Source organism: Jaculus jaculus, chromosome X (assembly GCF_020740685.1).
Source record: "Jaculus jaculus isolate mJacJac1 chromosome X, mJacJac1.mat.Y.cur, whole genome shotgun sequence".
Lineage (NCBI taxonomy): Eukaryota > Metazoa > Chordata > Mammalia > Rodentia > Dipodidae > Jaculus > Jaculus jaculus.
Window position 1 is genome coordinate 99,700,119 of NC_059125.1, and position 13,702 is coordinate 99,713,820.

Genomic DNA, 13,702 nt, shown 5'->3' on the forward strand with positions numbered 1-13,702 from the left:
GTGACTACTTAAAGGATATAAAAGAAATCAGGTATACAAACAGAACCACTCTCAAACCACGTGATTGTTCACAAAGCGTCAACAAAAGATATAAATAGATAACTAAAATGCAGAATGAAATTCTGCATACGTATCAAAGTTTAAGAGATGAAAATAATATATCTAGCTGGAAGAAGTAGGCCACTGGGAATGTGCCATTGAAGGGTGTACCTTACTCCCAATCTACTTCCTAGCAGCTATGAACTAAGATTTGCTCTATTACATACACCCTGACATGACGTTGTACCTCAACACAAGCCCAGAGCAATGGAGTCAAGAGAATATACACTCAAGCTTCTGAAACTATAAGCCAAATTAAGTTGTTTAGTTCTGAGGTATTTTTGTCACAGAAATAGTAAATTTGACTAACACAACCAGTTAATCAGCTAAGAGATGTCCACTCGTGAAATAATGGTATGACTGTTATGGGGATAACCAATCTGCTTTCTAATTAGACTTGAGAATCACTCCTTGGGAGAAAATTCATGCCTGGTACTAATAAACCTACTCAAAAGCCTATGGTTGGGAAGGTCATAGACCCTAGGGAAAGCTACTACTATTGACTAAATAAATGGATATGTTGTGCCCATCAGATTATCCTCTAAATACTTATACTATTTTTATGCCCATTACTTAGTGCTGATCTCAACTTTGGTTAGAGAAGCTTCTTTCCACATATCTTTCTACATATGGTGGTAACTACTGCAGAGACTCAAAACTTGCCAAAATGTTGAAAATAAGTGACAGTTGAGTGTTCAGTGTTAAATAAAACATTTATATCAGCTTCATGGCCCAGAAAACATTATGGAATGGTTGTGGGGATGAGGGGTAGGTAAGAGACAGAAAATGGAATGAGTGCTATAGAATACTGTCTTTTTACATGATGTGGCTGTTACAATCTTAATGTCATAGCAACTGTCATTTTCTGCACTTTAGCTGTACAATACAGAGCCCACCAATATCCCATCTCCAAGCCATTTTGGCCTACCATAAGGCAACAACTCTGGCTATTTATGCTCCATATATCCTTGTGCAGACAACCAGTTTATTGCTGTTTGGGACTGTGTTTAGGTTCTGCTTTTGTCCTATTTTTTCCCTTGCCTTTCATAGGGATCCCAAGGTCCCTCCCTAGAAACAGCCTATGTACTAAATTCCATTTCAGGGTCTACTTACTTATTTTTATTTATTTATTAGAGTTATAGAAAGAGGGAGAGAGACAGAATATGCATGCCAGGGCCTCTAGCCACTGCAAATGAACTCCAGACATATGTGTCACCCTGTCCATCTGGCTTACATGGGACCTGGAAAATAGAACCTAGGTCCTCATGTTTTGTAGGCAAGTGCCTTTACTGTTAAGCCACTTCTCCAGCCCTCAGGGTCTATTTTTTTATAGAATAAGACCAGCAACATTGAATAAAATAATGTTAAGAATTGATGCTTTGTGTATAACTAATAGTCATATGCTGAATCCCTACAAATTAAAATTGCATGAGATCTTTAAGGGTGGAACACTGATCTGTAGGTTAATATATCTAAAAAGACACTAGAGAACCTATGTATTTTCCATGCTTGATGACAAATGTGAACAACAAGGACAGGCCATATAAAAACATCATAATAAAGTGGTAATTTGCACAATAGGGTGAGATCAATCACCAGAAACAGCATTTTCCAGCACCATGAGAATAAATTTTTGGCTCTCAGAATCATGTGAAAACAATTTAATTTTGATTTTAATTACTCAGTGTGTAGTATTTTGTTATGGCAGCTCATATCATTGCTTTCTCATTGCTGGGACAAAATACTTGACCAGAAGCATTTTAGGGAATGGAAGAGTCTATTTTATCTTACAGTCCCATCATGGTAGAGAAAACATAGCAGGAGCAGGAAAACAGTACCACTTTGTCACATCAGCAGGGCAGGAGAGAGAAAAAAGGATAGTAAGCAGGACTAAGCTATAACCCTCAATGTCTAACCCCCAGTTACATACATAGTCCAGAAAATCTACACCTTCAACCCTTCTTGAACCTTCTCAAACAACACAAATAGGCCAAACAGGGACTAAGTATTCAAACACATGAGTGCATGTGGGAAATTTTACATACAAACCACTACATGGTCTGAGCATAACTAATGCAACTATGTCACCTAGTTGATAGATCCAGCAATAAATCAGTCTTGTAGAAAAGGTTGAAGTTTATATATCTTTATATAATAGCTGAGCTCAGCGGGGGAGCTACTCTGTATAGGTATTCAGAATTCAACTTTAGTTACATTTTATTTTTCAGTCAAGGCAGATTTTAACTAGAATCCATAGATGTTTTAAAGGGAACTGAAGATAAATTTCATAGAATTATAAATTTCTTTATGAAAAATTCCATCTTTAATTTTGCCAAGATGGTCACAAAGTTTAGCATTTTCTTGATCTGAGAATGTGGGCCACAAACCACAGTAGGAACAGCTGTATTACATTAAAAACTCATATAATTTCAAAGCAGTAGAAACCAAAATATCTAGTTTCCACTATTTTGTAAGTACTGTATTTGTTATACCTACTGTCCTACTCTTGAATGAGGCTGCTCACATTTGCATTCTGACATTCTTACTTACTTACTTACTTACTTACTTACTTATTTCTTTATTTGCAAGCAGAGAGAGACAGAAGAGAGGGGATGGGCATACTAAGGCCTCCAGCCACCACAAAGGAACTCCAGACACTCTGATCTTGGACTTCTGGCCTTAAAAAGTGTGAAGAATAAATTTCCATTGCTTATAAGCAACCTAGATGATGTTATTTTGTTATACATCTGACTTAGATATATAGCAAGTTATCATTACAGAATATTTTTATAGAAACATATAATAGTAAATAGTATCAAATTTATATTTTATTTACATATTTTAGCTTTTTTCAGTGCTTGGATCAAACCTAGAGCCTCACATATGATAGATAAGCACTCTAAAACTAAACTGTACTCATAGCCCCTTGCTTGAAAGTTCAAGGTGATATCTTGCTGTGGATTTGACTTGCATTTCCCTAATGGTAATTAATAGTGGGCACCCTTTCATAAACCAGATGTCCATTTGAACATATTCATGGGGCAGGTGTCTGCTGAAGCATGTTCCCAATCTTTATATTTCAGTTTTTTAGTAATTTTTTTCTTTTCTTTCTTTTATATTGATTCTATTTTATTTATTTTTACTGTTATCAACTTGAAGTGGTTATGCATATAACCTGATTATCAGAGATATGTTTCTAATATTTTTCACATTTTGATTGATTTTCACTATTTATTACTTTTGCTTTGCAGGAATCATTTGATTTGACATGGACTCCCTTGCCTCCTTTAGTTTTATTTGTAATTTTGATATTATATGCAAGGAGTCTTTAATTATGTTTTTGTATTTATTGTTCAGATCTTACATATAAAGCTATAATCCATTCTTTTACTTTACATCATTTTTATCATTAAAATACTACAATATATATCCATTCACTCAGACTGATGCAGCTTTTTATGTAGTTAATGTAAACATATACATTGAATGTGATTTTTTAGTGAATGTGATTTTTATTTTTATTTTAAAAAAAATTTTATTAGCATTTTCCATGATTATAAAAAAAATCCCATGTTAATTCCCTCCCTCCCGTGATTTTTAATTATTGTAGAAATACTAAACATTTACAATTATATAATTGAAATTTAAGCTGCTCTTAATCTTCAGGACTCTCTTATTTGGCCAAAGATGAACTCAGGGTACTGAAGTACTTGCCTAGCACACACAAGGCCCTGATTTTGACTCACAATACACAAAAGAGATTCTCATTACTATCTATTCTAATGCATTTAATTCTAAATTAGATTACCTGTTCAGGAACTGATCCTAAGTCAATACAACTCAAGAGTATTTCAAGTATTAAAAGTCAATAAAAACAGTGCTGTGATTACAAAGTGAGTAATATTTCATTCTCATATTTATTAAGTGATTTATTTTGAGTTGATTTTATACATATAAGAAAATAATGGGCTATGATTTTTCCATATGAATATATATTTATCTCAATATCACTCATGAAAATTGGTCTCTCCCCATTGTGTGTACTTGACATCCTTATGGAAAATCAGTTGACCATACCAACGTAGACTTACTTCCAGATTCTCTATTCAGTTCTATTTGTCTATATTATTTTCTATATGCCATTATCATTCAATTTCAATTACTGTGGCATCAATTTTTTGGCATGCCTAGAGTACATATGTTATATTGGTGGAGCAATTATATGGTCTCCCCTCCCCCACCACACATACACAGGACTGGGATTATAGAGATATGTGTCCATACCCAGAAGTTTATATGGGTGCTAGGGTATCGAAGTCATGCAATCTCAGGCACTCATGCTTCTCCAAAAGTCCTCTTAAGTGCCGAACCATATCCTCAGCTCCAATTCCTGAATATTTAGAAGTCAGGATTGGTAACGATCCAAGTTTATTTTTTTTGTCAACATTTTTGCATATTTGGCATCCTTTAGGAATCTGTGTTAACTTTATACTTATTTTTTTATTTCTATAAAAAATTCATTGGTGTTATGTTGGTAAGGATTGTAGTGAATCTATAAATTATTTTGTTTTAAATAAAATTATTCAACAATATAAAATATGTTAATATTTAAATAATTAACATGGGGCTGAAGAGATTTCTCAGTGGTTAATTTGCTTGCCTGCAAAGCCTAACAACCCATGTTCAACTCTCCAGATCCCACTTAAGCCAGATGCACAAGGTGATGCATGTGCAAGGTCACACATGTGCACAAGATGGCATGCATCAGTAATTCAATTATGGTGACTGGAGGCTCTGATACATCATCTCTCTCTCTCTCTCCTTCTCTCTCTTGCTCTCATTGTAACTCTCGCTCTTGCAGTCTCTCATAAAAAGGCCAGTCAGTTGGGCCTGCCTCAAAAAATAATTAGTATGAATATTTTAACAATATTAAGTTTCCTCATACATGAATAAGGGACCCATTTATATTGTGTATTTTTATTTATTATATAGTGTTTTGTAGTTATTAAATATCTCTTTTACCTGTGCATTCACCCATCTTCTGTTGCTAATAACATAATAAGTTTAGAATGGTTTATTTTGGCTATTATATTATATATATTATAATGCTGTTCCAAGGCTATGTAGCTGTTTCTTGGTGATGCCCTTCTTACTAAGAGCCCCAAGAAGTCCTTGAATACTACATACAAGCAAAAGGGAGCAGAAATGTGTCTGTGTATCTCTTCAGGCTTCTCTTTCTCTCTTCTAATAAGGCCCCATGGGTTCAATTACTTGGTCTCTAACTTGGTAGCATTATCCAATTCTAAAAACCTCTGGCCTCATAAAATTAATCTGAAAAGTTTGATGCTCTTCTATTTTTTGGAAGAGTTTGAGGACTGGTGGTAATAATTCTTTTAATATCTGATGGACATCACCAGTGATTTTGTCTGGTCTTGGCCATTTTCTTGCTGAGAAGTTGATGACTGATTCAATTTTCTCCATATTTATAAGATCTACTTCTTCATGACTCACTCTCAGTAAGCCATATGTTTCTAAGAATATATTCATTTAATCTAGTTATGAAATTTATTGGGTGAACCTCATAATAATATCATGATTATATAATAATATAATATTGTTGTAATCTGATACTTTTCATTTTTGTGCCAATTTTAATGACTCATCTTATACTTCTGACTTTGTATGAGTTTCTCTCTTTTTATATTATGCATAATTTTTGGCAAAATTTTTCATCTGTGTACAGACCAACATTGTTATTCATCCTTGTCTACTGTTTTACTATTCTCAGTTAGGGTATGTATTTAGTTGTCTTTCAGCTAGTCAATGAATTTATAACTATGTACTTCATACTTAGCATTATTTTGCTGCAACTTATAGAACTTGATATATTGGAATAAAATTGATATTGTTACTATTTTCATGTTAAAGATGAGGAAAAGTAGTGACACAATTTATGCATTTTGCCCAAGATCACATTAATATTAATAGAATTATTAATTAACTATTAATTAATTAATAGAATGAGGATATAATGTAACTTCAGTGAAACTAGACACCATGTCAACAATGAACTTTTTCATTACCATAAGTCACTGTCTTTCTTTGAGTTTCCAGTTTCCAGAACCAAAGTGTGTACTATACAAGTAGACAAACCTCCATGTAAATGTGTCTCATATTAAAAACATATAACATGGCATACAAACTTTCTAAACGTATTTGTTTTAACATGGAAGCATACCTACATCAGTGTTTATGCATTTGTTGCTATTTTCCTGTCACTAAAATGTTTTACCTTGGGGCATACATTTCAGACACTACATAATTAACTCTCACTGCACCGTTTGTATGTACAAAATCCAAATATTAGGGCTTTTAAATATTTTACTAGTTTATTTTCAAGGAGAGAATAGGGACAGAGAGAGAGAGAGAGAGTGGGCATGTGCCAGGGCCTCTGGCCACTGCAAACAAACTCCAGACACATGCACTACTTTGTGCATCTGACTTTACATGGGTATTGGGGAATCAAACCTGGCCTGTCAGACTTTGCAAGCAATCACTTTAACTACTGAGACATCTCTTCAGTCCCCATTATTATTGTTTTAGTACATGTTAGATGAAATTAAATCTGCTTTGGTAGGTAGAGGTGAGCTGGCATACATAGACAGTGGAGGTTATGGAAATATAAAAATATTGGAGTTTCTTCAGACTATAAGGAGACAGCCTAACCATAAGATTCATACTTGACTGAATGAGACTGTATGCAATATATGGAAAGGAGTCTGACAAAAAGAGGTCGTATAATATATATGATGCAAGCAAAGGATCCCTTCTCTAAAACCATCTAATAAAATAACATGATAAGCACTTTCAGGCAGGTTGTGGGCAAAGAAGTCATGTACCACTTTTGCTCTGTTGCCCCTACTTATTAGGCCACAAAACTACACCCATAGCAGAAATCCCTGTGTAACTCAGTACTATAGTGGGGAAAGTTTTATTCAAACTACTAATAGTAGTTCTGACAAAAAGACAGACTCATTCTGAAGGATGAAGAAAAGTTCACTGAGAAGCTCACATACAAGTCACTGCATTGATATTACTTCAGATCCATTGATCATACTACTGGGTTATTATAATATAACCTGACCCTCATTGCAACTGTTCTCCAGAAGATAGATGCAAAGTCACTTTCTACTCCAATTTTTTAGACCTATCTAATTGGACGGGGGTGGGGGTGGGGGAATGAGGGGTATACTAACATGGATCATTCATTTTTTAGATAAAATGAGTCACTCATTGACTATCTGGATATCTGGTGATTATCCTGTTTCACAGCCAGTACAATTCTGTCAAGGTCCAATCTTCACCACCTCACAAGAAACAGCACGCCCAATCCCATAGCAATCACACCAGGCTACATTATGTATTTATTTCTCATTGTAATATGACCTTACAATTACCCAATAGACTCTTTCTCAACTACACTTCTGTTGGGTCAACAACTTTCCCAAGAAAGAGAATGCTTCTAGTGCTTTTCTCCAAAATCATCAGGAGGAAGGTTCTATCAAATCGGATAACAGAGGGAACACTTATTTCTGGCTCATCCAGTAGTCCATCTGTGGAAGCAGCTACGTCTCTGGTTCCTTCTTCTCTAACATGCAGCACAGCCTTGTGGTAAACCTATAGGAAAAGTAAAAATATGCTGTTGGTCCCTCTTGGGAGAGTTGAAAGTTGGAAAGCCAATGGAAGGATAGTTACCAGTTTGCTATACTGTATTGATGGTGTTTAACCATAAAGAATATTTGGATAGATATAGTTAATGTATATCAAAAATGTTAGTCATTTAGGTAATACCTAATTCTATATGGCCTCTGTCATAAGCAATAAGTTCCTCCCACAATTTCCTCCACAATTATGTCTTGCAAGAGTCACTTCTTCTGACCATTAGGGTTTTCCATTAGAGTTATTTTATGACACTGCTTCTCTTGATATCAGATGAGCTGGGTATTGATGACTCTTGACGGCCATTCTATGCTACATGTAGTGGTGCATGCCTATAATCTGTGGACTTTGGGGTGGAGGCAGGAGGATATCAGTCATGGCTTCATGGTATTATGAAGCCAGCCTGAACTACATTAGACCTTATCTCAAAAACAATACTGTGTCAATGGTCATTCAATTTCTTGTATTCAAAGACTCTAATCATCCAACTTACATAGGAAAGTTGCAAATCATTATCCTCTGCAAGTCCAGGAAAATCAGCATTTTCAGCAAAGGCATCCTTCATACCCATCTGCAGAAGCATGTTTCTAAGGTCATATGTGGCAGAAATGGAAAACTTTGGAACAAACAAGTCAATCCATCTGTGTGAAATGCATAAAGGAAGAAATAGTAATCAGTACACTAATTCTTTCTCTCTCCTTCTCTCACTCCTTCTATCCCTTCTTTCTTCCTATTCTATTTTGTTCCTGTCCTAAACATTAACATCATTAGCATTAACATACAGAAGAGCATATGACACCAGCAAAATCAAAGAAGTCATTCTGGAAGGAATGGTCTTTTATTCAGAAAATGTTGGGATGTAAAACTTGGAGCTGTGACACATACCTCGTTTTTCATATTTAATTTTTTATTAATAATGTCTTTAATGTGTGGGGGCCCCATTTCTCTGTCTCCCATTCCACTGAAATCCATCCTCAGTAGGGTTATTGGCATTCACCACAAGGTTATGAATGTATCAGTCAGTCTCTATGGGGGTGGGAATCAAAGCCTCAGGCTACTGTTTCCCACCCTGTGGCTCTTACAGTCTTTCCACATCCTCAATGTACCCTGAACCCTACTTTAGTAACGAGCCCTCTGAAACCCCTGGATTTCTGCTTTAATAAGCTTGGAGTATCCTCAGTATCTATAGCCAACACCCTGGAGCAGATTTTCAGGGTAGCAGTGAAAGCAGCACTCATGTTCAAATTGCCACTTTCTCTTTGATGCATACCTCTTTTATTATCAAACAAAACATGCCTGTGGTGCTGACAAGACCAGGAGGCTAGTGACATGAAGTCCAAAGGATAGTGCACACCATAATTTTCTATCTTGAAGTTCTAGTCTAGAATGACTTCCTATTTAGTGCCCAACATCAAAGTTGTACCCATCCCCCAAAACTCTAGTTGGCCTCTAAAACTCAAGTTACTAGCAAACTGACTTTGGGCAGCTCACTTTATCTTTTTATGCCTAAGTTTCTAATTTGAAAAAGTTTAACAATGATTCTAAGTTCTTTAGAGTTGTGTTGATGTGTTTACATAAAATGCAGTGTGGAAAGTGTCTAGAAAAATGTCAGGTATAGGGAAAGAGAGATGGCTGGATAGTTTGTCATAAGCATGAAGGCCAGGGAGCTCTTGAGTCTGAATTTGATCCTCTAAGACCTACATAAATAGCTCGTTCATGTCTATAACCCCAGTCTTTGGGGGAGAATTTCCTGGATAATCACTGAGGCTAGAAAAGATCATACTAATGCTTTCAGAGAGAGAGCAAGAGCTAATCTCAAGGAAATATGAAGATAAGTTATAGAGGAAGGACACCCAATATTTGCCTCTGGCCTGTCTGCATGCCAGCAAGCACATCTGAATATGTACATGCATATGCCACATACCATATGCACAACACACACACACACACACACACACCACATACTGCACACATAAAAATAATGCCAGATACAGACACATGGAATGTTCCAGGCATGCTCTAAAGATCATCATACAGCAGTCAGTTATTTCTAGGGGATTCTCCTGCCTCTAGGTTTTGGCTGATGTTAGCTTCACCCATCTCCAGCCCCTTATATTTTGTAAGTAGTTTACCCTTTCTGCAATAAGCGGTTCCACTTCTTTAGTGTTTTAGATGACATAGCTTTTTCCACCCGCTCCATGTTCCCCTCCTTTGGAAGGACAAAGAGTGCCAGAGCGTTCTTGCTATAGTCCTTTTGAAGCACTGTGCAGTTCAGTTCTGTATCCACCAGGTGATAGTATTGTTCCATCTGGTGCATCATGGGCACTTGTACTGTGATGGTCTTGTTCACTAAAAAGATGGAACTGTCTTCTGTCTTAGATAGATGAAAAGGACTTGCCCACTGGGCTTAAAATACACAGAAAAGAAAAAAAAAATGTTTCTTTTAAGCCATTAGTTACTTAACCTAGCAATTAAGACTGCTGAAACACAAATGGCCAATAAGTATTTTAGAAAAAAGTGTTCAATATCCTTACCTATTAAAGAAATGTAAATTAAAACCACATTGAGATTCCATCTCACTCCAGTCAGAATGGACTGCATCAAAAACAAATGACAATAAATGCTAACAAGGGTATTGAGAAAGAGGAAATCTTAGTCATTGCTGGTGTGAGTGCAAATTAGTATAGCCATAATGGAAATCAATATAGAAGTTTCTCAAAAAAATTAGTAATAGCCAGGTGTGGTGACACACACTTTAATCCAAGCACTCTGGAGAGATGCTGAGATAAGAGGACTGCTGTGGGTTCAAGGCCTGAGACTACATAGTGAATTCCAGATCAGTGTGGGCTAGAGAAAGACCTCAAAAAAAAAAAAAAAAAGAAATAGAAATAAAATTTCCACACCATCCAGCTATACAACTCTTGCATATGCCCTCTATTACAGAGATATTTGCATTTCCATGTTTATTGCTGCTCTATTCACAATAGCTAAGAAATGGAATCAGCTTAGATGCCCACCAACAGATAAATGATGAAAATGTGGCACATACATGTAATCAAATTTTACTCAGCAGTATGGAAAAATGAAATTATAAAATTTGCAGGAAAATAATAGATGAATCTGAAAAGAATTATATTAAACAAAGTTATCTACATTCATAACACCATAAAAACCAAAACTGCAAGTTATATCTGATAAGCAAATCTGAGCTTACAATTTCCCTTTCTCTCTCTTCATATATATGCACATATATATATAACCAGAGGGTATAAAGATATGATGTAGATGGGGGTGGGAATGTGCAAAAGAACACATGAGACATGTGAACAATAGGGGAGGATTGGGGAGAAGAAAATCAATTAAGCGAATTGTATGGTATAATGTCAGAATTAGGTCTAGAGAGATCACTTATCAATTAAGGTGCTTGCCTGCAAAACCAAATGACCGACGTTCAATTCCCAAGTACCCAATTAAACCAGTTGCACAAGGTGACACATGCACCTGGAGTTCATTTTCAGTGGCTGAAGGCCCTGGTACACCCATTCTCTCTCTCTCTCTCTCTCTCTCTCTCATAAAGTAAAATTTTAAATGCCATAATTAATGGTATCTAAAACTGTGTATGCTAACTAAAAGAAAATGTAAAATAAATGTAAAGACTGCCTTTTACAAACAGTTTTGTGATTAATTGATGATCAGGGAAACAAATTAGTTGAAATTTGACATTTCATGTGGTCAACCAACTACCATGTGGCAAAACTAAAGGTCACAATCCAAGACTGTTGGATGTTATAGTCTGTGTTCAGAAGCATTATAACTTCTAAGCCATCAAAACAAGTTTCCTCTTCCATGGAAAGATATGAACATCCAACAAAACAGGTGAAGTGAGAAAACAAAATGTTCTTCCATTTTAGCCACATGTAGGTGTGAGGTTTATGGCCAAAAAGTTTTAACTTCTCCATCAACCATGGCTAAAAGATGTTACAGAACCAATAAACATCATTTAGGCCTAGTACTTTCAGAAATCAGCTTTAGAGTTAGGCAGGCCTACCTGAAAGATTGTCATGGAAACTTATGCATTGTATGAATATGTATACACTTGTAGCAGTCTTCAGGACATAGAGAGTACTTGATAAAAAATGTTCATGTGACATACCAAGAAGATGGCCATGAAGATCACAGTAGGTATTAAAAAGCATATATATGCTTACTAAGTATAGGCTTACCCTACCTCACCATTTTGTAAACCATGATTTTGAAGGCAAATATAAACAGGATGTTCATACCATTTCTCACACATTTAATCTCTGAAATTTATATCCTTAGAAATTTTCTTGAGTTGTTCACAGGCCTGTATCGCCTCCCTGAATGTTCTAATATGACACATAGATCTCTATAGAAGTAAAATTCACTATGGTAAGAGGAATAGCTACTAATATTTGTTATAAGAGACCATGATCTCTCTCCAATACTCTATGTGAATACTGGATTGAAATTGATGTCTTTGCACCTTACCTTTGAAATGGATATAGTTTACTAGAACCATGATGCTTTTTTGTTTGAGGTCTTGGATTAGGCCTACAATTTTCCCTTTGGATTGCTTCTCCACATAACAATTGATCTCCTCCTGAGCTGCAGAGACATTGGAGAAGTCAGTAGAAAAGACTTCAGTTTCATAAAGGATCTTCACATCATCCAAAAACTTTGCCAGTGGTATCAGCTGCTTCCCAAGAAAGAGTGCATTTCCCATCTGCAATTCCAGTTCCTTCTTGGGCAAATTCAAAGAACATATCACATGCTGGAAGCCCTGCTGTAACTCTGTCATTGAGGTGTCTGTAAGGTTGAACCCTAAAACCTGGATGATCTGAGTTTGGGTGCTAGAGCCAGCCACATAGGAAAGCATGGCCAAAGCAGCAGTAATGCTGACTGGGGAAAAGAAGATGTTCCGATTTGGGGTCTCCACAGTGAACCTCCGATACAAATTGAATGCAAAATCAGCATTGATAGATGACATTTTATAGAGAGTGGCATTATGTTGGGGCGAATGGCAGGTAGCTACTTTGCCTTCAGAGCTGTCGTGTGGTGCACAATGGATTGTAGCATGAAGCCCAAACATCAAGAAAACCAGACAGAGGAACAGTGACATTCTGGAATGAAGGTAATCTACAAAAGATGAAGTGAGAGAACCATTGTGTATGCTTAGATTAATTAAACACTCTCTTATCTAGAGACATATAAAATTCACCCATTTTTACCAACAAACCAGTAGAAAATATTTGATGGTGTTCTCTTCAAGAAATAATGAGTGGAGATATTTCTTCCAGAAAAAAAAAAAAAACCTGATGACAAATCTACTAGGGACAAGTGTAGCAGTTACCTTGTTGCTGAAATAAAACACCCAACCAGAATCAGCTTATAGAAGGAAAGTGTTTATTTCCAGCTTACAGTTTCATCATGATGGGGAAAAGATGGCAGGAGCAGACAACCAGACATCACATCTCCATAGCAGCAGGAAGGAAGTAGAAAGTGAGCTAAGTGTGGCAAGTGGGAATGGGCTACACAACACCCCACAGCCCACCCCCAGCAGCACACTTCCTCCAACAAGACCCCAATGCCCAAAGCCTCCATCAGATAACAACCAAGTAGGAGACCTAATTACAAACACATGAAGCCATGGAGGACATTTTACATTCCAACTAATACAACAAGGACCTGGAGAAATTCCTGTCATAGGCAACAGAAGTACAATGCCATGAACTCATTAACATGTAATAATAGCATATGAAAATGCTGTGAGTAAATTAAATTTATGGAAATTGAGTTGGTTTTTATTTGAACTAAACACAGCCTTATGGGAGAAAAATTCTCAGAAACAGCACTCCCTCTA

At 36.2% G+C, this 13,702-nt stretch overlaps 1 protein-coding gene across 1 annotated transcript; it reads right to left on the reverse strand.

Annotated features, from left to right (window-relative positions):
- Window positions 1-7,575: 7,575 nt before the first annotated feature.
- On the reverse strand, window positions 7,576-12,970 carry Serpina7 (serpin family A member 7). The gene is made up of 4 exons (XM_004659160.2): window positions 12,331-12,970; window positions 9,951-10,224; window positions 8,312-8,459; window positions 7,576-7,776 (listed from the first exon to the last, which is right to left on the reverse strand). Exons 1-4 carry the CDS (start codon window positions 12,959-12,961, stop codon window positions 7,576-7,578), a joined length of 1,254 nt encoding a protein of 417 aa, XP_004659217.1. The 5' UTR covers window positions 12,962-12,970.
- Window positions 12,971-13,702: the final 732 nt, after the last annotated feature.